This window comes from Limanda limanda, chromosome 5 (assembly GCF_963576545.1).
Source record: "Limanda limanda chromosome 5, fLimLim1.1, whole genome shotgun sequence".
Taxonomy (NCBI): domain Eukaryota; kingdom Metazoa; phylum Chordata; class Actinopteri; order Pleuronectiformes; family Pleuronectidae; genus Limanda; species Limanda limanda.
The window spans coordinates 16,879,926-16,906,016 of NC_083640.1; the positions used below are offsets into that span (position 1 = coordinate 16,879,926).

Consider the following 26,091-nt stretch of genomic DNA (forward strand, 5'->3'; position numbering starts at 1 on the left):
CTTTAACACGGTGAGATAGGTGGAGGTATGAGCTCTCCCAGCAGCGCTCTAGTTCAATCTGTTTGAACTCAGCCGGTGCTGTGAGTTTGGCAACATGTGCTTTCAGCCATCAAAAAGTTAAGTTCTAATGTGTGGTCAGCAGTACAACTTTAAATAACTGCCAACTATCTTTACACCTCTTCTCAACAGTTTGCTTTATTAAAACAACTGTTGTTTGGTAGATGTCATTCAAACACTTATTTTAAAATAAATTCGTCATAGTCCAACTTGTGGAGTAACTGGGAGCTCACACTCATGCACGTATACACAAACACACACACACATACACAACAGTGCTAATTAGAGATGCTCGCTCAGCAGGACTCCTCTGTCCCATCTGAGCTGTCATGTCTCAACATCTCTTCTTCTCCCTATCGATCACCATCACTCACTTCCCTTCTTTTGTCCTCTCTCTCCTCCATCCTTTTCCGCCCTCTGTCTCTCCTTAATTTCCTCCCTGCAGTATCTCCTCCCTCCCATCTGCTGGTACACCTCTCTGTCCTCCGTCTTCCTCCCCTGTCACCACAGCTCCCTCTCCTCCCTCAGGTCGTCTCTCCACATCTTCCTGTCCTTTAAAACATTTTTTTACCTAAAGGTTTTCATCATCAAGGTCATTAGTGTAAATCTTTGCTCTTTTCTCAGTTTCCATCTTCCTGAAGCCTCTTCAATTTCTGCCATGCATCTCTAAATGTTTCAGTCTCCTGCTCCTGCATTTCTACACTTTGAAATGACTGTATTCTTAGGTGTCTCCCTTGTGTCCATTTCTGTTAATTAGGGTTTATTTCAAAGTCTTTAAGGAGCACCATTACACTTCTGACTTCTACTGATGAGACATAGAAATTCATCTTGAGCTGAGCTTCGAGAGTTTAGATAGAACTGTAGTCAGAGTTCTCAGTATTAAGTTAGTTTTAATATTTCTCCAATAGTCAGAAAACCAAAGAATTGCACTCAGCACCAAGTATCCCACACTTCTATATATCAGTTCTTTTAATATTCCTGATTATTTTTCATCAGGACAAATGCTTAATTTTTCAGGAAAAATTGTGACAAAATACATTATCTTGCAATGTTAAGGGGGAAAAAAACATTCATGGATCTGGAGAGATTGGTGGAAATCCATCTGTTGCTTTTCTGTGATTGTACTGAAGCAAATGTGAAAAAAAGAGCACAGCAACCTTAGCTGAGGTTAAAATAAAACTATTGCAATTACATCCATAGGTGATTCAGCATCAAGTCAGTATCAATGCTGTCAGTGCAGTGTTGTGTTGTTTATGTCCAGATGCAGACGTTTTATACAGGAGACAGACTGTCCCAGTGCTTACAGTTAATGTTCTAACTATACCACACAGATAATGCAGAAACAAGACTTGTCAGCATCAAACTTAATCCAAGGTCCATGTTTTTGTGGCATTAAGGTTGTATAAAATGTCCTGAGGATGTTATGGTGTAGACAATAGTGACTTTTAGTCCAGCTGTAAACACGTTCTGCAGGGATGTAACCTGCAGTGATCCCAGTTTACAGCACAACCTCATACATGAGACTGGGAACAAGCACAGAGTTGGAGAAGCAGAAAGAGAGAGGTTGCAACAAAGATAAGAGCGAGCAAGTGAGGAGAAGGGATGGATAGTAAATTTGATCAGATTCAGTCTATTCTGTATTTACAACTAAAGACAACTCAGTGAAGTTATTTAAAGGGCAGAGTGATGCATAAACAAGACGTGCGCAAAATATCCTGTAAGAATCTAAGCAAAAGTTCAGGAAAGGAAACACAAGGTAAGAGGAAAGAGAGGAGTGGGTTCAGCATATGACAGAGAAGAAATAGAAAGGGACAAACTTCACATCATGTCTTTTTAAAGGCCAATTCAGTATGTCACGCTCATCCTCATGCTGCTTCCCTTACTCAAGTTCAAAAACAACTTTAATGAGTCAGTCGACTCGCAGACGCCGTCTCATCTGGAAACTCATCTGTATCCATGGCAACACATGTCTACCATTTCAGCACCATTGTCGTTTCTTGCCTCCTCGGTAATGCAAGACAAATTAGCATGTCAGCAGCATGCCTAAACTAGCCTTCGTTGATTCGTTTTCCATAGTAACTACAGTACCAGTCTCTGCTATACGGTAGCTGTTTCCATGGCAATACTCAGCAACGAATGATAATGCTATCGAGGACTGTGGAAATATTTAATGTCACAATATCCTGATGATGACACAACACTTCTCTGTAATAATTTGAGTTAACTGTATCTATCATTATGTAATTATGGATAATGTTACAAATTAAATATTGATTGCATATTTTGATGCAGTAAGGAAAACAAATGAGATATATCCCCAAAACACTTTTAACATATTTCACCACTGATGCCTCTTCAACTATTACAGTATTGCTGACATTTTGCATCAAATAAGTGGTACTATATGTGTGTGTGTGTGGGCGTGTGTGTGTGTCCAGGTATCTCCTGTACCTCCAGTTGAAGAGAGACATCTACCATGGTCGCCTCCTTTGTCCTTTTGCTGAAGCTGCATATCTAGGAGCCTGCATCATACAGGGTGAGGGGCGAGTTCCTAGGTTCAATATTTATTTTGCCTTATTTATTAATTGTTTGCTGATTGGTTCATCAGGTTAAAAACCTTCAAAACACAAAAAGAAGAAGAAGTTATACAAATATGCAACTACACTGCTCAAAAAAATTAAAGGAACACTTTTTTATCAGGGTATGGCATGAATTCAATGGCACTTTTTTGATAATTAACTGGTCAGTTAAGTAGCAGAGGGGGTTGTTAATCAGTTTCAGCTGCATTGGGGTTGATGGAATTAACAACAGGTGCAATAGAGGGGCAACAATGAGACGACCCCCAAAATAGGAGTGGTTTTACATGTGGAGGCCATTTCAAGTTTCTCCCTCTTGATCACTTCGACTGGTTTTCCATTAGTGTTGGCTTTAGCTAGAGTCATTATCTCTACTGGGAGCATGAGGCGATTTCTTAACCCTACAGAAGTTGCACAGATTGTCAAACTCCTCCAGGATGGCACATCCATGCGTGCCGTTGCAAGGAGATTTGATGTGTCTCCCAGCATAATCTCCAGAACATGGAGGAGATTCCAGGAGACAGGGGTTACTCTAGGACAGCTGGACAGGGCCGTAGAAGGTCCTCAACCCATCAGCAGGACCGATATCTGCTGCTTTGTGCAAGGAGGAACAGGTTGAGCACTGCCCGAGCCCTACAGAATGACCTCCAGCAGGCCACTGGTGTGAATGTCTCTGCCCAAACAGTCAGAAACAGACTTCATGAGGGTGGCCTCAGGGCGCGTCGTCCTGTAGTGTGCCCTGTGCTCACTGCCCAGCACCGTGGAGCTCGATTGACATTTGCTATAGAACACCAGAATTGGCATGTCCGCCACTGGCGCCCTGTGCTTTTCACCGATGAGAGCAGGTTCACCCTGAGCACCTGTGATAGACGTGAAAGGGTCTGGAGAAGCCAAGGAGAACGCTATGCTGCCTGCAACATCGTTCAGCATGACCGGTTTGGTGGTGGGTCAGTGATGGTCTGGGGAGGCATATCCATGGAGGGACGCACAGACCTCTACAGGCTAGAGAACGGCAGTCTTACTGCCATTAGGTATCGGTATGAAATCCTGGAACCCATGGTCAGACCCTACACTGGTGCAGTAGGTCCTGGGTTCCTCCTGATGCACGATAATGGCCGGCCTCATGTGGCAAGGGTATGCAGGCAGTACCTGGAGGATGAAGAAATTGATGCAATTGAATGGCCCTCACGATCACCTGACCTAAACCCGATAGAACACCTCTTGGACATTATATTTCGGTCCATCAGACGCCGCCAGGTTGCTCCTCAGACTTTACAGGAGCTCACTGATGCCCTTAGACAGATCTGGGAGGACTTCCCACAAGACACCATCCGTTGTCTCATTAGGAGCATGCTGCGACGTTGTCAAGCATGCATACAAGCACGTGGGGGCCGCACAAGATATTGAGAGGCATTTTAAGTTGCAGAAATTGAATTTTGGCAAAATGGACAAGCCTGCCACATCACTTTTTCACTATGATTTTCGTGGTGTCTATAAAATTGAGCCCTCACAGTTGATCCAATACAAGTCATAAGGAGCAGCATGCACTGGCCTGCTGGTGTTGCATTATGGAACTTGACCTTTTAGAGGCAAATTTCATCTTTTTACCTCAACAGTGAGACATTGACCAGTCACCAGACCTTTTGTGATCCTGCATTTAATAACACAACACGATGTGTGTGTAAGGATTTGTGTTCAATTGGTGGCACCACTTTCATGTTGTGTCACAGCGCAGAGCCTCCTGCTTTCACATGGATTAAGCAAGGAATTAACTGAGCTGGATCATAGAAATGAGCCTGTGTGGCTGATACACATATCGCCGAACTGCGCTCTGATTGGTTCATATCCCCAGAGAGTTATCTCAACCCTCGGTGTGACAGCGGTGTAACATTGGCTAATTTTGTTTAACAAGGGCAGGTCACTGTCCCATTTTGTAAGGGTGTTGATTATAGAGCTGGAGAATTAATTGAGGATTAGTTTTAATGTTTAATTAAACTCAAGGCAAGTTTTTGATTTAACCTCTATTATGATAAGTAATTAAGAGCGGATCTAAGAGTGAAATTAGGACTTTGTGCCTGATTCGGAGAGGAAAATATTTATCTGTTAGTGTTATCTGGTTCAGCTGCTTATGAGTATATTTTATGGAAATACCATCTATTTAAGCCTAAATTAATTAATTTGTTAAAGAAATAGTTTGACATTGTCTCACCCTCTTCTTTCAGCTGAACTTGGGGATTACGACCCGGAGGAGCACCCGTCAGACTACATCAGTGACTTCAAGCTGTTCCCTAAACAATCCCTCAAACTGGAGAGGAAGATTATGGAAATACATAAGAGTGAGCTCAGGTAAGTGTCTGGGAGTGTGTGTGTGGAGGGGTTGTGTGTTGCCTGGAGCGGCGTCTTTGTTCAGTCAGTCTACTGTTTGATATCTGTGACAGGCATGGATGCTCGTTCCTGTGATCTGTGCTCTAAAAAAACTGGCTGCGGAGACAATTTTCTAATCTGCACTCAGTAAAGTGCTTTCTGTCACTGAGACAAAATTGTGTGATTTGTGCGCCATCGCATTGCAGAGGGTGTCTCACTTTAGATTCAGCTGAAAGTAAATAAACACCGAAATGAATTTGCAAATGAATTCGCATGAATTATTTATTTTATGCCTGGTTTGGCTCGCTTATAATACAGGATTTGAATTCAGAATTTGAATTCTGATGGAAATCGACCTTGCATGATGGATAGAGTAAAATATGAGCTGAAACATGCATATCGTTGAGGTCAAGTGAAACTACCATGACACTGTTCACATCTATAAACCGTATTTATCTCTTATAATACCCAAAATCGATTTATCTATTTATTCATGTTGCAGGGCCTCGTCTGAACCCTTGACAAAAAAATACACTACAAGAAAAAGGCTGATCTAAAAAATGATAAAACCTGTTAAAATTGACTTATTTAAGATTCAAGGTCTTAGGATCGCATAAAATACAGAACACATGAAGCCCATTAGTTTGTTTGTGGTTATTTCCACATCACTGCAGCTCATGAGTGATGATGTGAAGTTTGTGACCGTCACACTTACAGTGCTTATAAAACATCAGAGAGGAATGCGTCGTCTCCCACAGCACAGAGGAAGACGACACTAAGTGCCCCCCCGCCTGCCCCCGATGGGTCCCACTGACAGGATTAACACCGTGTAGATTAGCATTGAGCTGCACAGAGTGACCTCAGGTGATATACAAACCGATATATGATTTTTATTTACATGGTGAATAAGTTAATTCAGTGGATTTATCATTTTCCTCTCTGTGCCTATTTGCAGATTATGTGTTTGCACTTTGAATGTGTATTTATACGTCTATAGGAGTAGCAGCGTACATCACTCAGCTGCAGCACTTACTCTAATGAAAGCATCAACACTCCTAACAAAGACAAACACTAGCCTCCGTTAATATGGCTGTTTCTGCAAAATGGAAACAGATAATCAAAGGCCTGGCCAGAGGTTATGACTTTAATTAGCTCAATATAAAGAAAACTTCCTGTAAACAACGACAATATCCCTCTCAGACACATTGTGCTTGTCTCTCACTATATCTACAGATTATTTTCTAGTGTCCCCACCATGAATGCCATGCATTCAGGTTTAAATGCACAACCGGAAATCATTAGCGGAAAATTGCTTTCATTCTTAGAAACATAAACAGACATTTATTTCCTTTGATTAGTGGGTTTTCTGCACAACTCGGCTGCTTCGTTTTCACAGAGTTACTTTTTGAAGGGTGATTTCAACAAACTAAAACTTTGAGTTTTTCAAACTTTGGGGAAGGTGCAGGGACATTCTCTGTGATTTAAAATGGAAAATGAAGATAGTTATTTAGCCTGGCCCACTTATCAACATGAGCAATTGCAGCAGCGATAGCAGCAGCAGCAGTGGTAGAGATGTCTTAGATTTGCCATGGAGGCAATTAATGTAGGCACACTGATATGGTGCACATATTTTTAGATTCAGTGAGACTTTCAGAAGATGTCAATATATCAGATGTAGACTGCAAGTGAACATCCCAAAATCCCCATATTAAAGCAGAAAAAGTTCAGAACTCGCCTGAGAATCATCACATTGTTATTTGATCAGTATTTTATTGGCACTGAAACTGATACCAGCAAATTCTACTTACTTAATTTTTCTAAATGTAAGCAAAAACATATTGCCCAACAAAATTCACTCAATCCATAAAAATATTATACCTATTGTTATAAAAATATATAATGTCTATTTTGTCTCATGCCGACTCTACAACAGATCAATTAAATCAATATAAAATCATTAGCATACCTGGAGGGTTTACACAGCCACACACATAGAGAGACATACACTTAAAGTGTCAATGTGGTCATTCAGAAATTAACCTGTTTTCCTCTCCTCTGTTTCAGGGGCCAGTGTGCTTCGTTTGCAGAGCTGAACATGCTCCAAAGGGCTCACAGCCTGGAGACGTATGGAGTGGACCCTCACCCATGCAAGGTAACGTTAGGCAGGACTGTCCAATAACGATAATGACAGAGTTCCTCTGATTAAAGAGCAAATTTCCCAACCTCTGCCTTGATTTTGGACATTATTCTTCATATCTCAGTAACTCACCCTAATTATGTTGCATTCCTAATGTACAGAAAAGTAGCTTCACTTCCATTTTTTTCTGTGACTTGTTAATGAATTGTCCTCCTCATTGTATATGTAATATGAACAGTATAAATATATCATAATTTATTTTTAGATAAAGTAACTGGAGCTCTCATCATGTGATAGTACATCTTGTGGTTGTAGTTAGTAGTATTACGGTTTATTATAGTTACTAAAACTGTAATAATATCATAATGGAAATGGACAGGATGAGCAAATCTACGCCTATTTTTATTTTCATTGTAAATGTTATGTTTTAAAATTTTAGTCTGAGAGCCACTAGTGAACAAAATATAATTGTATTGATTGAAAGCGTATTTTTAAACTGCAGCCATTTGTTTACATGTGCAAATATTCACCATCAGTGTTTGTGCAGTTATGGGGAGAATTCTGGCTCCAGTGCAGAGACAACAACACACATAAACTCACCTGTCCTCTTTACCCTTTGCTTGTTTGCTCTTCATTTGCATATTGAACTTACGAATATGAACATGATTAACTTTACTGACCGAAGCTTTTCTGCAAAACCGAGAGCTCACGGTTTTGATGCTGGAAGGTCAATGACCTGAATCCTCTAGTTAGCAAAGACATGTCTGCCAAACACGATCCTGGTCAACAAAAGCAACAATCAGCAGAGAAAACAAATCACTTTCAGGAATCAATATTCTTTGATTGGTCAGAGAAACAAGTCAATGCCACTGACTCCATCTTCACAGTGTCAACACAGGAGATCTGTAGAGTTAAGGTTTATTGGACACGTCACCTTACTTGTCCTTTTTTATACTTTCTCTTGCACTACAGATGGAACAGATTCAATCTTAAAAAAAAGGGAAACCAATCTTTAATAGTTTCCCTCAGTCAGAGTGAAATAGACATTCTAACTCTCATGAACAGACGTATCTGAGCAAGCTAAGCAGATTAAAACGATATTTAAATTCAGTCTGCTGAAGAGGATCCCTGTTATCTGCTACACTCGTCAGTGGGGCTATTTTTAATACGGATTTTTTTTCTGGAGCGATGTGACGATGAGGACGAGGGGATTTACAGAGAGATAGAGAGAAAAGAAGGGAGATGTACAGATGATTCTTCTCTTACTCTGGAGTTGTTGTAACATTCATTTTCATTATGTCAAACTGAATCTCGTCTGCTGTTTGTTATTCACCTTGATCTTGATGCTATTTACTGCAAATTATGGGTTTGGAGTTTGGAACAAACAGGTGATTTTGTGTAGGTGCTATTACCATGGAGATTGTTGACGGCCCACTTGCTCCCCTGCTGCTAAACCCCACCTGTGTCCCATAATACCATTTGCTGCCTCTCACGCTGTGTGTGTGTGTGTGTGTGTGTGTGTGTGTGTGTGTGTGTGTGTGTGTGTGTGTGTGTGTGTGTGTTAGGACTTTACAGGCTCTACAGCGTTCCTCGGGTTCACAGCCACAGGGTTTGTTGTGTTCCAGGGAAACAAGAGGATCCACCTCCTGAAATGGTACAAATGTTTGCATAAGTCTGAAATTTAAACCCGTAAGCACCGCAATTAAATGTGTTGCCTGTATTAAAGCAAATGGTTACGCATTATCATCCCTGTATTTCAACTGAAACTAGAATAATATGTATGAGGTGGAATTAAAGTGATGATATTTGACTTTACTTGTAATTGCAGAAAGATGTTCTCTATCGTGATTAATAAAAACAGTTCAGTAAACTCATACAACATACTGTATATCAAAAATCTCAACATATATGTTTTTGCCACTATTTAATGGTGGTAGTGGTAAAAGTACTTAAATCCTTTACTTAAGACAAAGTAACAATACTTCCGGTAACACAACTCTTCTAAAGCAAGATAAAAGCAGGATAAAAAAGTTATTTAAAGTAAAATTGAAGTACTTATTATGTAGTGTTACCCCCTTTGGAGAACTGTTATGTTATAAATGTTGTTAGTAGATTGTAGATGTGTTTAAGTCTGTGAGCATTACATTTTCAGCTTGTCATGGTGGCATCTGTTTCACACTAAATTTTGTTTTATAAAATAAATTGATGAAAAGTGTTCAACAAAAGCTATTTAATAATTGTAGTGGATTGCAAAAAATAGAATTTACATCTATAGTTTAGTCTTGTGGATATTTCTTGATTAATGAAGTGTTGGGTCTTTGCAGGGTGGACGTCAGCAAACTGAAGTTTGAAGGAAAAACTTTTTACGTCATAGGGATCCAGAAAGAGGTGAGTGTTGTGTCCTCCTGCATGTGAAGGGATAAAAAAACAAAAACACTGTGTTGCGTAGTTTCTACCGTCATAATGATGAATTGTGTTTTCTTGTACTGATCTCGTCATCATCATCATCATCATCATCATCATCATCATCATCGTACTGACCTGTTAGAACCTGAACTTTAACATCTGTGGACTTCATCTGAAAGACCATGACTTTGAATCAAACAGTCTGTTTTCATTTGGATCCAGTTTTGTGTTAGTGACCTCCTTCCTTTTCTTTCCTCCCCCTTTCTCAATGCCTGTGATGTTTCATCCTCAGGAAAACGTGCTATGAAACTGTTACTGTTTGTCCCTGTAATCCGGTCCGCCATCACACACACTGTGTATGTGTGTCGCTGTTTCAGATCTCCTTAACAGGCAGGATTCACTGTAACAGGATGGTGGGTGTGTTACGACTAACCTCCTCATAACCCACACTGTGTGTCAGCTGTGGCCCAAATAAGAGATCCCTCCACTAGAACCATGTTGTTAATGTCTATTAACGTGTTTTTTAATAAAAATTTCTCCTGGACACAGGAAAACAAACATGTTAAGAGCAGGTGTCTTGTATTTGGGACACATGTTTCATGTCTATGTTTGTCATCAAGTCTGGAACTGTGGTAGATTCTGAGCAGCTATTAAGATGTGTCACGCCTCATATATGTGTGTAAAACCTAAAAATACTTGAAAATAGTTCCGCCAGTTTGCTCTTTAATCTACCAATCAGCCAATCAATCATCTGATCAGCCAATCATCTGAGCAGCCAATCATCCGATCAGCCAATCGATCTCATGACTCTTCTCTTCATTACAGAAGCTTAAAGCAGCTCTCTCATCTCCGCTTAACTTGTCCGTGCGTCTGCCTGTTTGTCTGTGTGGCAACTCATGAATGGCTGAAGATGCAGTTTTATCTTTGTGTTTCTGTCTCTTCTCTCTGTGTGTAAACATAGTCATCACTGGTGAGTAAAACACAAGAAATAACGTCATACTTGAATCCTTAATTTGAAGCCTCTCCCTGCAGTCCTGCCCTCACCTCACCTCCTCCGTGTAGCTGGAGGAATCGTTCTCATCTGTCACTGTCGTTTCATCATCATTTCATTAGTGTGTGTTGTTTTGTTTCATTTCATTTTGTGCAATATTTGTCTTCAACATTTTTCTCAGTTCATCTAATCATGTTCAGCCATTTAGCTCGTCTTTGCAGCTATTTATAGAAGTCTTACATCCACCCCTTCCCAGCAGCCACATTAAAATCATCTCCACAGCTCTTTTATCATTGAACTATAGATTATGTGAGATTATAATACATAATCTATGTCTCTGTCCATGAGAAACCCGCAGTGATTTCATTACTTTGTGTTGTGTTATGTGTATAAATGTCTTGTTTAAGAGATTCACATCAATTCTGGGTAGATTTGTCAGAGTATTTTAATCGTTTATTGTTGTGTTGTCTGTTCCACCGTGTGACACGTGTCACTGCATGATTTCACTATTCACCCAAACCTCTGGAACACATTAACTTGACTGTCCCACTTTGAGCTGGTGGCTCTGTTACTGCAACACTAATGAGTCAGCAGTTTATCTCTATCTCATTTTATCCAGCCTCTGTTTCTTTAATTAGAATATAAAGTCTAATGTTTTTTTTTATATCAAGTGATTGAAGATCAACTGCTGAATAGCTGCCAAATTAGATGCGTAATTTTTATTTCTTTCAATGCTCGTTACTCCTGAATAATATTACAGTCCATATAAATATATATTTTCAGAGTTTAGCATCATAGCACCATCATTAGCATCATGTCTTTGTTTGTGCAGCCAAAGTGGGACGAGAGACAATTTGTTGATGATATTTTCACAGAGAGTTTCTGGTACTCTCACATGCCTGTGACCAAACACACATGGCCACTGCAGCACATGTGTGTAAACCACAACCAACACAACTAATATGAGTGATGTATGACACTGAGGGGGCTGAGCAATACAGCTGACTGAGAGGGTCTAGGAACAAATCATCCTTGAACTGAACGGTGAGGTTTTCTCAACAACTTCAAAATTCAAATTCCCTGTCCTTTTGAAAATGGAGAATAAGGCGTAGTCGGGTGGTTTTACAGCATCTTGCTCCCATGTTACTGATCTCTTCCTCTCGCTTGCCTCCTCCTCCTCGTTGCTGAGCAGCATCGATCTGGGATCATATTACCACACTCACAAGACTGGAAACTAGACATTTACAGGAACATATCCCTCCTCCCCCTCCTAATCCATACAGACCTGTGAACTGCTCGCAGGCCATTTTACTGCTGAACGCTCACTATATCTGTCTGGACATCTTGCTAAGCTTATGGCTTTGGGTCTGTGGGTCAGCATTTTGCTCAGCTCCCTCTCATCATGTTCCTCACTGCTCTTGTCCTCATGCACAAGTCTTTTGGTAATCTCATTTCCCTCCCTCACTTTTTGTCCTGTCTCTCCCTCTCTCTCTGTCTTTGTCCTTTTTCGGTGTCCAGAAGAAACTGGTGTTGACATTTCACACGTCGACCCCTGCAGCGTGTAAGCACTTATGGAAGTGTGGGGCAGAGAACCAGGCCTTTTACAAGTGAGTTTACACACACGCACACACACATTCGTGGGAAACTGGGAGCTGGTCCGCAATTATTCCACCTCAAGATATCCCCTCTACCTGATATTATAAATATTTGGACATACAATATGTAACGTTGGCCACTTGCGGTCTCTCAATCAAAACAATAACAAAATACCTAGTTTGATGACTCTGTAAAGCAGTGTGGGATCATGGGAGTTGTCCTCTTGGGTTGCTTGGTTCCCCTGTGCATTAGCGCTTCCCTGGGAGAGCTGTGGTGGTACAACGCTCAGTACAAACTGTGATGAATAATCATGATCCATCAGTGAACAATACAAACAGCGGAAGAAAGAAACACACAACTGGCTAACAGGCTAACTGGCTAACAGTTTGTGTTTACATCCTTAGATGTAAAGCCACTGGTAAAATGGATATGATGCTACTTAATGGTGACCGGAATTAAAAGTCTTTTTACCTTGAATAAAATCTGAGTTTGAACATTGTTGGAAACATTTCAATAATGTACTCAACAAAATATGTGACACATAGGTCTGGTTGTTTTCAGACATTTTAATAAAGAATTGTCACATTATATCAAATGGCACTGATCTATTCAAATGTATTTATTTTGAATGTGTTTTGCTGGGTTAGGTTAAGTTTGCTCTCCTTCGTGTTCCTCTGTTATCCGATACTGCTCTTTTAAACACATTTCACTGACACTCTGTGGCACTGAAACAACATGTTGTTGTCCTTCACTGGGAAGCAGCTGATTGCTGCGAGGCCATCGCTCTGATCTGCAGATACTGTGACACTGCTGCTGCTTCAGGAATGGAAACAAGCTCGGGGTGGTGGTGAGAGTGTGAGGATGAGGATGAAACTCTACTTTGGTCTGTAGCCACGGGGAATACTAGGTTGGGGGCCAAGATAATGACCCTGAACTGCTTTTCCTCGGTCAGGGTTTAGTGAGTTCAGTTTATTGACCAATGTAAGGTCTCAGCATCACAATCACAATAATCGTGAAGTTTCAAAATACAAATTCCAAGAAGAAGAACACCTGAAACATTTGTCCTTTTCAAACCATCATTGCTTAAATTTTAACTTGTACTATCTGCATGCCGTGAAGGATCAGACCACTACCTGTACGGCCCAGATTTCAAGGTGACCATATCTGTGGCCGCAGGCCTCAAAGAACATTATGTGCATCACATCTCTGCAGTGAACACAATGTTTCACCTAAAAATAAGTCCTGAAAACAGCTGAGAAAATAATCGTTTCTGATTTGGAGCTGACCATCATATCACATGATTCTGATTCAAATGTGAGTTTGCTCATTTGTAGTAGATCTTTAAATTTACATTTTTTGTGGGGCATTTTAAGGACTTCCCATTCGCATTGGCTTAAAAGCTGGCTTTCAATCTGGATGTTTAGTCTAGTAAACAGCAGATGAGAAGTTGTGTGAGGGGACAAAATAGGAAAAAAATGGAGCAAGGAAACATCCACCCGGGTCAGAAGTGAGAATGAGGTGTGAAGAAGATGTGGAGTCAGATGAAGTCCGATCTAATGTGGAGAAGTCGTGATGACATGATGTGGAGATTACTTTATGATTTCCTCTTGATTCTGTTCCTTCCCCAGACAGTTCATCACCACAAAGGGTCACCTCACCCTTTCTATATTATATATTTTTCAGAAACGATTGTTTCATAGACACTGTTCACTATATCTTCTTTTTTAATAGGATTACGTTTTGAAAGTTTTATCCATTAGATTTTCCTTTACTACTTTTGCTGAATCTGTGGAAATGGACCAATTTCCTCTTTGATCATCTCGATGAAATATATGAACGTTGAAAAAAATCTTGCACGATCTTACAAGAGGAAGACATATTGATGAAATAATAAAAGCCTTGTGATAACAGCCTCTGCCTGTATAACCCTGGATGTCGACCTCTTAACGACAGCAGCTTGTGTGTCTCTGAGAGGCGGACAGAGGAGGAGTGAATGTCGTCTCGGATGTCAGACAAGCATCGGAGCCCTATAATCAAATTAGAGGGAATAGAGTTTGTAAATGGCAGCCAAGCAGAGCTTGGACAACATACTGCTTCGCTGTTTCTCTCACACACGAAGCAGTGTGTTTGTGTGTATGTGTGTGTGTGTGTGTGTGTGTGTGTGTGTGTGTGTGTGTGTGTGTGTGTGAGTGTGTGTGTGTGTGTGTGTGTGTGTGTGTGTGTGTGTGTGTGTGAACTTATTTTGTGGTTTTCTGGCACCATCTCTTATATATCTCATAAATATCCCTGAATAAAATATGAAGGTTTGACCTACAGCTAAAACTTTGTAAGTTGAATACCTTCATTGTTTACCTTCAAATAAGCTACTCTGTCCACTGAAAGTCACTGTTGCTACATAACCTGAAAGATGAAGTTGAGAAGTGTTGTGCCACGAGTTTAACAAATAAATCAAACTGTGTGTTAGAGGATTTATGATCGTGAAACTCTTTTCTTTTTGTTTCTTCCTCCCTCTCTCTGACAGGTGTGCAAAGTCGAGTCAGATAAAGACAGTTTCCAGCAGCAACATCTTCTTCAAAGGAAGTAGGTTCAGATACAGGTGAGTCAGAAATCTGACAGTTTAAAGAAAGTAATAAATGTAATTGAAGAGAGTTAGAAGTTTGAGTTAGAAAAGAAAGAAAGAAAGAAAAAGAGGTATGGCATAAGAGAAAGTTAAGCTGGAAGGGAATACAACTTCCAAAAGGTGGATCCTAATTATATTGATCACCCCCTGGTGGCTGGCGGAAGTAGTTAAATAGTGAAATATATTTTTCATAAAAAGATGGTTTCTGTCATTTGAGTGAGTTGTGTTCTCTTTTTTAATTAAATTATCAATGCTATAAAAATAGTGAAAAAATGTCATGATTGATGATAAGTTGGACGATGGGAGGAAGCAAACACAGATCGTCCATCTTTACATACAGTCCAAGAAAGTCACCGCCAACACAATAATGAGCAAGAACACGGCTGTTGGTCAGAGTCAGAACGATGAGACTGATGGCGCCGCTGACAGGAACCCGCCCGCTCAGTAGAAACAGATCGTTCTCATTATGAACAACTGCAAAAACAGTTGCTTCATGTTCATCAATGTATTTTTTGTATCTTGTAAAACCTTAAAAGATTCGAGATTTTGGTGGTCGAAGGTCAAAGTGCAAGGTCGCCATAACCTCAGAAAGCTCTTCTTTTTAACCTTGTGAACACAAAATCTCAAGTATGCCCAGAGGGAATTTCTTTAAATTTGGTAAAAGTGCTTAGTAGGACTCACAAATGACCTCATTAGAACTTGCTCTTCAAGGGTCAAGGTCACTGTGACCTTGCAAAACACATAAATTCTCATTCTCTCTCCCTTTTAGTGGAAGAGTTGCCAAAGAGGTGATTGAAGCTAGTTCTAAGATTAAGAGAGAGCCGCCTGCGGTCCGCAGGTAAGATGCAAATCTCTCACACACACAGAGCATAAACATCATCTTCCCTTTTTGAGCTGGAGTTTGCAATGAAAGGTTGAAATTGGCAACAACTGGAGTCAGTGCTGCTGATGTTTGTGTTTTCAGAGCCCAGTTTGGTCAGAGTCGAAGTTTTAACTCATTGAGCCATAAAAACCTCATCATGAACATGGAACCTCTGGTACCTGCACTGCCCTCCCCTAACGAATACGAAGAGACAGCCCCAGACAATGGTAAGATATTGCTTACTCTACAAACAGACACACACACACACACACAACACACACACAAGCTGACACACACCCACTCCCCCCTGCTACAGACCTTTGGAAAGTCTCATGTGGTCTCCCTTGTGTATGTATGAAGAAGCACATGCACGGCGCTCAGACAGAGAGCATTAATTGAGCAGCTGATGCTCCCATCCCTCCATCAGTCTTGTCTCCCTGGAGACACCAATCACAGCATGCTAAAAATACCCTTCCCATGATCCTCTCCAAGGATACCACCATGTCCGTGTGTGCCTTTGTCTGATAATGAGTGTGTGTTACAGAGGAAGATCAACTATGTGACATCAGGGAAGCAGAGCCCACAGACCCAGATTGTGTTTTCATTAAGGAAAAGTCGATTAGGAGTTACTGTGTTTGTTCGGCTCCGAGCGGTCTGTCTCAGTTTACGCCCTCGTGTGCAGATGTTCATTAGTTTTCCTTTGAATGTGTGTTTGTGAACATTCAGTGGTTGCATCAGTCAGTGGTTGCATCCTAAAAGTGAAAATCAAGAACATCCACCACATTAACTCTGTGAGTTCAATTCGTGTATGAATGTGTGTATGTGTATAAACACACTTCACCTCCTTTTTTTCAAATTTTTGCATCATTTTCGTACATTTTTTATCTTTATTTTTTATCACAACATTTAGAATTAATTCAACTTTTTTTGAACTGAGGGACTATTACCCTCTTAGGAAATATGTATGAAGTAATGCAATTACATTTGCAGAACACAGTGTGAATGTTAAACAGTGCAACTCTGATACAGTCATATTTCTTTTACTTTCACGGGATAAATATTTTCATTTTCATCATATAAAACTAACCAATAATGCTTTTTCTTATTTGTTATCATATTATATTGTCACGTTATTAAAATATTTCTTGAAGAGCCTTCTCAAGTGTTTTCAGGAAATAACTATGCATTTAATCTGGTTAAAAATATTTGTGTGTGTGTGAAAGTAAAGCTCCAAGTAAACATTGAATTATAATTGATTTATCCTCCATTTATAACTGAATCGTATGTTGGTCAGTGAACAAAATTACAAATTTTTGCAAGTATAGATGAGCACAAAACTTTAAAACTTTGAGTTACCCCAGCAACTGACTAGAATAATCACTTAAGTGTATCAGTTTAACAATTCACAATATTTTACACATAATTAAGTAAATGTTGTATTGACTACCTATGAATATTGTTCTATAATATTGTTAGTTTTGATATTTTGAAGCTGCAAAATGAAAAATAAGTACCAGAAGCTGAGTTCAGGATGTGGCCGCTGTGGTGATTTGCAGAATGAGTGGAGTGGCTGATGGTGTGTCAGTTTTCTTTCAGCTGAGAGGAGAGGGAGAGATGTTTATTTTCTCTTGGAGGTGACTTGGCTGCAACGTTCCAGGAGAAACTCAGTGAAGCAGCACAGAATAGTTGTTTTTTTAAGGGTTTTTCGTCAGGACTCCACCTTCCCACAGCAGATTTATGTTGAAGAGATACTCACAGAACTGGGGGCTTCCCTTGTGACATTTTTTGCATGTTATTGTAATTCTCTGTTGCTTTTCTCCTCCGTTATTATGCCTGACACGGTGACCTATTATCTGATCGAAACCTAAATCCTGTTGTTGAACAGCAGAAAACAGGAAGTGCAGAGCAGACGGTGAGGTTGCCCAAGATGGTGAATGGAGAGCGGAGAGGGGAAATAAATAGAGAGAATATGAAAGAAGAGAAAGTGGAGTATGGGGCTGGGAGAATGAAAAAAGGCCAGGAAGGTTGTTCTAGATGTAAAGAGGCACAGAAGGGAGGACTGTGTGTGCGGTTGTAACAGGAGGAATTGTGGGTGACTTTATGTAAGTTCATATCACAGAGGAGATGTCAAGCTACAAAAAGAAACCGCATTTTTAAATAGAGGCAGAAAAAGGACAAGAAACGTTTATTTGGATCTTTTACCACCTTTTTGACAGATCATTTAATCTCAAAATAAATGTAAAACTTTTAACACAGTTAAATTTTCATCATCTAGACTTTGGCTGATGATTATAATAATAATAATAATAATATTTTAAGAGAGAAAGTAATTAAAAGCAAATAACTGTAAATATAATATACACATTATTATCAGGAAAAGGATCTGTCACTGAAGATAGATATAATTTATTACTTATTGTGTAACATGATCTTTATCTCCACCTATAGAAAGCCTGTTCTCCACTGAAGTCTCCTCTCTTCCTTCCATTTGTCCCTGGCCTCCACACACGACAGGACATGTCCCTCTGTCTTTCACCTACACAGTGTCCTTCCTCTCCTCATACCTCACCCCTTCCCCTCTCCTTCACTCCATCCTTCACCCTCATGCCTTACCTTCCTCCATTCTCACAGATTGTGACAGTGCCAGTCAGACCTTCACACATGTTCAATACAATCATGGCGTTGTGCCACCGCTCTCCTCAAACTGTTGATGGACCTCTTTCCTCACGTCTTTTCTGGCAGAATTTACGGCCACACCATTCACTTTCCCTCTCTCTGTCTCTCTCTCTCCGTCTTTCCCCGTCTCCCTTCAACCCATTTAAAGGCAAATCAATCCAGTCTTGACTCGGGGTCAAAGAGCTGCAGCGCAGAGCGTATCGGCTGTCTCAGTTAGTTAGCTTGCGCGGGGCAGGAGGTAGTCATCTTGTGAAGGGCCTCATGCATCACTGACAGGATCCAGGCTGAGTCATGACACCAGATTCAATTTGAAAATGCCTTGTTTGTCATCGCATCTCCTGCAACTCTAGGTTGTATGCTACTTAGTTAAATGAATCATATTCTAGTTGTTAATTATTGTAGAATATACCAAAAGTCTAAGAAGCACAATCACCACTCATTTGCCAGATGATAAAATGTAGGATTTAAACTTCTTTCTGAAGCTCTTCTTTTAATTTCTTACACAAATGCCTACATCACCTTTTGGTTTCATCTCCTCCAATGCTTTTAAGAAAGATAATTTAAAAAACGTATGTTGTCATCATCTTAAGAATCACTTACGCCCTGCGGTCTAATATGGCCTTTAGTACCAGTGAGCGTTTCTGCCTGTAGAGGGGGACGGACGAGACAACGGCATAAAGTCAAACACAAGGACTGATGCAGGAAGGGTGGTGCAAGGACTTTGGGATAAAGTGTTCTCAAGATGGTTGAGGTTCCGCCGTCTATATTCAGAGCACTAATCTCAGCCATTAGAGGGGAAACAGGAAGCTGACCCAAGGCTTATGCTGACCTTGCTCTGTTTGTACAGCCTGTCCCTCTCCTATCTAACCCACACACACACACACACACACACACACACACACACACACACACACACACACACACACACACACACACACACACACTCACACACACAGAGATCAAACTAGTGTTCAGGTCTCACATTGGACATCGTCCACCTTCCTACCATCACCTAGAAAAAACACTTGGGCCTTATATTTTGTCGGGAGGAGGAAAAGCAAGTGATCCCCATCCGGTCCCAGGCCTGTGCCTCTGTAATCAGAGTTAGATTAGATGCCCCTGTGTAGCCCGGACCCCCCTGGTTATATATAGAAACTGCAGCTTTGGATCTGATCCTCCTCTAATGCCCCTCCACTCTTTGTTAAATCACTGACATTCACATGAGGGCCCACCATGTCTGTTCATCAGAGAGAGAGAGAGAGACAGAGAGAGACAGAGAGAGAGAGAGTGAGAGAGAGTGTGTCTGGTGTCCATCTCTCACCATCTCTCTGGGAGTGCATGTGTGTGTGTATGTGTGTTCATACCCTTCCCAGCCTCAGAGCTCAGCTGGCAGTTCGGCCATTCAGGGTGTGGAGGTCTTGCCGCAGACAGCTGGTCCAAGTTTTCTCATCGGACTGAACGATGGAGCTTCTCGAGCACAGAAACAAAAGTGATGTTGGAGGCGGCCTCATGCAGAGCAGTTTGGAGTCCAACATAGGGGACGCTTGTAGCTGTGGGATCCAGGGCAGGGTAGAGGGGCTCGGGCTGGACGTGACCTCTGAGGGACTCGAGCGTGAGGAGATGGAGGAGGGACAGGCCGGGCCGCTTGAAGTATTTCATCCAGGGGAGGCTGCAGAGGAGCAGGCCTCATCGATAGTGGTGGCAGAGGCCTTGAGGTGCCAGGTGAAGATAACAACGAGGCGTAGCCTGCATCTTCGTATAGCCAATCACACGGCACGGGATGTTTATGTGCGACTCGTGGGGCACGCGGGACGTATCAGTGGAACCTGCACTGGATGTCAGAGAAACACACTCGAACAGAGTAAGATGCAAGGCAGAAACACATCAAGATATACAGAGGATTATTGTAGTTGCTCACGCACATAACACATAAACACTGGACTTCCTTAAGCTATAGAGCATTAAACATGTATTTCTCAAAGTAAATGCAAGTTCAAATTGTGAGCTCATTCAGCCCAGTAGATGTTGTGTTATGGCAACCGACTGGTGCAAGCTGTAAGTGTGATCTGTCAAACATCCACTGAGACTCTCCAGAGACCTCTCCAGTGTGTGTGTGTGTGTGTGTGTGTGTGTGTAGGCCACATATATCACAAATGTAGCTAACCACTGTACAGTGCTCTACAGTATAACACAGTTCTCACAGATGCTATGATTTCTGGATGATTTAAAGATGGAGGTGGCCAATAGATTTATAGTGAAACAACAGGCTGAAGGATTGTGAGGTATTTAAAGTATTTAATTGGTAGATCTGGATTGAGTTTGAATGGAGCATCAAAGAAGAGAGCTGCCAAATGAGAATTAGTACAGAGTAGGGCATAAACCTCCACCGAGGACCAGCAGTCCCCTTAAATTCAATCAAGCAGAATATACTCATAGATTTCAGTTCCCTCAATTTGCCTGATGGGTTTCCCATTGAGATCCATGAATTGATCCTTGGGAAAAACATCCCATCTCGCAAGTCGCAATGTTAAAGAAAATGATTAGAAATTAAAAAATCCTGGACGTGTCCATTGATCCTGACCCGTTCGTCATCCTTCCATTGTTTTGTGGTAATCAGTTTTGCTTAATCTTGCTTGTAATCGAACACAAACATTTTAAACTACAATTAATCCTTTGGCCAATATTACAAAGGGAAATTTAAGACTAAAGCCTGATTTTAATAACTCGTCTAACTCTCGTGTAGTTTTAATTTAACATCACTGATAACTTAAAGTTGGTAACGGCACATCTAGAACTGGAATTATAATCATAGTTTTTGGAAATATGTAGACATCAAGAGGCTGGTTCTTCACTGACTGGCCTCGTTGTACAGTCCCCTTGTCGCCACCAGGCTGAAGTGTCCTTGAGTCTGACACTGAATCTTCATCGGGTTTAAGAGTGATGCTTCACAGCTGATCCTGTTCCCTCACTTGACACTGTGCAGGGAGGCCACAGTCAGGAGGGTTTTCTATTGTAGTAAGAGGTCTGCATAAGAGATTAAAGTCTGCAGTTACAGTGAGACATCTTTGTGATGTTAAATCCGCCTTAACATGGATTACACAATGTCATTTAATTTAATGGCACTTATCAATACAATATGACAAAGTGCTGAAAAGAAACAAAAAGACAGGGTTTAAAAATAGAAGAATAAAACGATGACTATTCTGGCACGCTTGCTCAGTTGTTCAAATATAAATATCCTTCGTAGGTGTCTGGGTGTTCATGATGAGGTTGCATGGCAAAGATAAATAGGTCTGTCAACACTTGCATAACAGGGGAAAACCCAGATTCTGTCTGTGCATGAGTGTGTGTCTGCGCGTGTGTGAATTGTGGCCATGCAGAGATTGTGCTTTGTAGTGTGAATCATCTCTAAGTAGAGGCTTGTATCGGAGGTGACAGGACAGAAAGCAGACAGTAGGCTTTTATAAATGGGAAAAGAGCAAAGTAACTATGGTAAAAGTTATGATTATTTTCCCACCACATTCTGATTAAAAGGGCAATCAGAATATATCTAAAGTTCTTCATCCGCCTCATACATTTGCTTTTAAATTGCAGGTCAGTTCAGGATGAATTATCTATGAATTATCACATCACTTGCACACCATACATATTATCATCTTTCATCCTATGTGCAATAATCACGCAGGGGCTCATCAGTTTGTGGGCCACTTGAGATCCAAGTTTGAAAATCCCCCTCGATTTGTGTGACTTCCATTTAATAAATCTGTATTTTATTCAAGTTCACTTTTGTGCAACTGTGAGTAGATAAATTATGATAAATTCAGACAGTTGCTGCCCAAGTCGGCTGCAATATTTTACTTTATATATTTCACCCTCCTCTCTTCTGTTTATCTTGCTCCTCTCATTTTTCATCTGCACCTTCTTTCTCAACTTTAATACCTGCCTCTTTCTCTCCGGGAGTCCACTCACTTCTTTGGCTTTTTGCTGACTCTGTTGCCATGGTAGCTGTCACCGCTCGCTCCTGGGGTTCTTCATTTTCTCTTTCCCGCTACTTGTTCTTTTTTCATTTCTCTCAACTGGTGTTTGAATCAGTTGCCATGGTTACTGATTTGTGTGTTTGACCTTGATTTCTCTATCGCTAAAATAATTCAAAGAGGATCGTGATTGTGTCAAACACCTTTGTTACTTTCTTCGATATTTAAATAAGGTCAATACTTGTTTTGTTGCCAGTAAATGTTGTTGTCTTTTAAAAATTTGTTAGAAAGAGTACGGCTAGTTAAGTTCATGCATGTCAAGGCAATAGATTTATTATTATGCATATACCGTAGACTTTAAGCATAGGAATACGTATGTTGAATATTAACAATGTCTTTGTCTTGCTGTGTTGGCATGTATGTGTGTTTGTGTTTGTGTGTGTGTGTGTGTGTGTGTGTGTGTGTGTGTGATCGCGAGATAAGAGCGGTGTCGACAAGCTGAGTCATACGTCAGTGGACATTTAGCCCCCAGCTCCGACTTAATCTATAGCAGGAAGACAGCTGGTTTTATTTTTAACCTTCACACATACACACACATACACACACACACACACACACACACACACACACACACAAACACACACATACACTGGCTGTGGGAGTAGAGCCAGAAGGACGGCTGTTCGATCCCAGGCTTCCCCATCTGCATGCTGAAGTGTGCTTGGGCAAGATACTGAATTGCCCATCATAGAAAAAAGTGCTGCCCATAGATGCACTGTATGAATGTGTGTGTGAATGGGTGAATGGCAATAAACTGTACTGGTAAGTGCTCTGAGTGGTCATCCAGACTTGAAAAGTGCTTTATAAATACAGACCGTTTACCATCTAGACACATAACAACACTTTGAGATTCATTGTGCGATCAGAGGCGTCATTGCTGTCTAAGAAACATCCACGAGTCTGTACCTCAGCGTGAGGGTTGAGTGTTTACACAGAAAAAAATGATTTTACATGTTTCATTCTTCAAGCCAGTGTTATCTGTGGGTCATTAACCAGTAGAAGAGCGCCATCATGTGGCTGTGTTGGTTCAACTGCAGCGTCAAACATCAGAATGTGGTCCTTGATAGCTGTTCATCCTCATCTTCTAGAAATAATTCTATACAACTAAACTGCAACGGCAATTGTGACAGAATAATGTATTCTATAAAACATAATAAGAATATATTACTGACATGCATATTCAAAATGTTCGCTCTGGGCTGTTGTTCCTCACTGGTCCTGACAACCATTCAAGAAATGACAAAAAAAAGTGAGTGTCAATAATGGGCGGCAGCTTTGTGAAGGTTGTTGAAAAAATGTTTCATCAGAAAAAAACATTTTACTTAATGCTTGTTAATTTTTATGATTTTAAAGGTCCGCTGTGTAAGATTGTGCTGAAAGGGATCTATCAGCAGAAATGTAATATAAAATAATCCCGTGATTTTTTCACTAGTGCGTTTCATCTAAATACAAACTGTACAAATTGTTTCCTCTTTACCCTAGAATGAGTCCTTTATGTTTAAAAAAGTTAAATTGATCATCTTTGATTCAAACTTTTACATCTTGTTTAATAGGAAACAAATAAAATGGGAAGGTGGTAAATTCTTATGTACTGTAAAATGATTACGTAGTGAACCACCAACATTGATAGTGTGTACGTATGTATCACACATGAAGCTGGGACATATTATTTACTTTATAACTTTTTACCTTTACTAACTTGAATATGACATCATACCATGTATTCAATACGTGTGTAGAAGGTTGTTAAAAAGTCACTCATGGACTTTTGCCCTCTATAAATACCCAGGAAACCTTTTAATTTAGTGTAAGTTGATGTTAAAGCCAGTTTACAGCCTCATGTAAAACATATATTTCTCCCTCTTTCTCTCGTCTTCCTCCCTCACCAGGTGTTGTTGCTGTGAAGGACTCTGTTCCCTTGTCTCCTCTCAAACCTTCAGCCGTATCCACAGTCACAGAGCAACAAGGGACCGCAGGAGGAAACTCTGCTTTGAGCAATGACCTGCAGCCTCCCCGTGTTTCCATGGAAACCTCCAATCTTCGACCTCAGACGCCCAAAGCTGAAGATGACGTGCAGGAAGACGACGAGGCTGGTAGCCCCCTCACCATCTCTGAGCTGGTCTACAGGTACATAGTTATTCATAACAATGTTCAACAATCGTATTCTTTCAGGGCCTTGTTTATTCCTACTTCCTAAATAATTCATATGATTATGTCTTTATTAAATATTTGAAAATGTTTCCTCTCCAGCCCCTGTGCCAGCATGCTGCCCACCCCTGTAGACGACAGCCAGGGAGGCGTCGACCTGCTCTTCTCCTCCCCGGTCCAGAGCCCCGCCAGGATGCTGAGGGAGCTCCATGCTGACCCTGACATCCAGGCCCAGCTGGAGGCCGAGAGGGAGCGAGACCGGGCCTATGAACGCACCCGGCTGGCTACTAGGAGTCGAATGGGAGGCGTCCTGACCAGCAGCCTGCGTCTGCTCTCGTCCAACGAGAGAGTCAATGCCTTTGTGCTGAGCGTGGCCCGCTTCGTTGCCGTGGTAATGGGCGTCCTGCTGGTCACTGTGCCCACACTGCTGCTACTGCTGGAGTCTGACATCGACGTGTCGTTCCTCCACGAGATCCGCCAGACGCCGGAGTTCGATCAGTTTCACTACGAGTATTACTGCCCGTTCCGGCGCTGGATCCTGTGTAAGATCAGCATGGCCATGGAGAACCTGTGGTCAGACTGAGGAGGAAGAGAAAGAGAATGAGGAGGAAAGTGAAAGGTCACTGTGGGGGAATCACACACGCCCAAATGTCTGTCTTAACTTTTAATTTAATCTTATTTTCAGTCTTAACAACTGGTGCCTCATGAAACACAAGTCTGCCAACGGTGTGAAATGATTCCAACCATCCAATCTATTTTAGGAGCACGTGGAATACATCACCGATGATGATTCCACAAAATTACAGTTTGATATTTTATTTGAAAAAGGGCCTCATATGGAAACATTGACAGTAATGAAGTAGCCCTATTGGCTCCCTCTGATTGGATTACATGGAAACATTGATGTGTTTCACCTCTTTGGCAGCAAAAGCTAATTACGGTCTTACAGTAAAGAGAGGTAAGATTTCAATCCCAGGATCTAATTACTTGTTAAGATGGACACTTGGCAGTGATGAGATAAATAAATACTGTTAGTGCTCAAGGAAGAACTTGTGGAAGTGAGAGATAAATAAATTTAAAAAAGAGAAAAACGTCACAACAAGAGGAAAAGTCAGTTGGTTTGGGTTTCACTAGAAGATGGAATGGTCTGTTCACTCCTGATGCTGACAAATTGATGCAAGAGACATTTTTGGTAAATATCACAAAACATTCTGATTGGTTCTCGTTCTCAGAGCAGAGCGCCTAATCGGTCACAGAGCCTGTCAGTCATGACGGAGTGGGTGGGAACGGAGAGCGAGCAAGAGAGATTATTGATCTGTCACTGGATGCAACAATAGCCACCGTCAGAGGTACATTATATAATATATATATTTAAAACAAAGCAGAATATTGATGATTAATACCAATCTTAAATAAGTTGTTTTTAAATGTTTTGTACATTTTTATGTGATCCAGATCTTTCAGGAATTTTTCAGTCAGAGGATCTACTCTGAGCTTATTTTGAAATTAAGAGTTTACAAAAGATGACTAAAAAAAAGCTAATTTATTGAGGTTTATGGGGATGATGAGAAATTTAAGCTATTTTTTCAGACTACGGTCAATGTTTGTTGGCTCAGTAGCACCC

At 40.9% G+C, this 26,091-nt stretch overlaps 1 protein-coding gene across 1 annotated transcript in view; it reads left to right on the forward strand.

Annotated features, from left to right (window-relative positions):
- The window catches only part of frmd3 (FERM domain containing 3), a 46,515-nt gene extending 20,701 nt beyond the window's left edge, over positions 1–25,814 (forward strand). Inside the window, exons 5-16 of the mRNA XM_061071713.1 lie at positions 2,496–2,593; positions 4,856–4,979; positions 7,062–7,149; positions 8,700–8,788; positions 9,459–9,522; positions 9,918–9,953; positions 12,050–12,138; positions 14,649–14,723; positions 15,517–15,585; positions 15,712–15,836; positions 24,209–24,446; positions 24,570–25,814. Of these exons, the coding sequence (XP_060927696.1) occupies positions 2,496–2,593; positions 4,856–4,979; positions 7,062–7,149; positions 8,700–8,788; positions 9,459–9,522; positions 9,918–9,953; positions 12,050–12,138; positions 14,649–14,723; positions 15,517–15,585; positions 15,712–15,836; positions 24,209–24,446; positions 24,570–25,050 (1,576 nt within the window). The 3' untranslated portion in view covers positions 25,051–25,814. The remainder of the gene's footprint in view (positions 1–2,495; positions 2,594–4,855; positions 4,980–7,061; positions 7,150–8,699; positions 8,789–9,458; positions 9,523–9,917; positions 9,954–12,049; positions 12,139–14,648; positions 14,724–15,516; positions 15,586–15,711; positions 15,837–24,208; positions 24,447–24,569) is intronic.
- Positions 25,815–26,091: the final 277 nt, after the last annotated feature.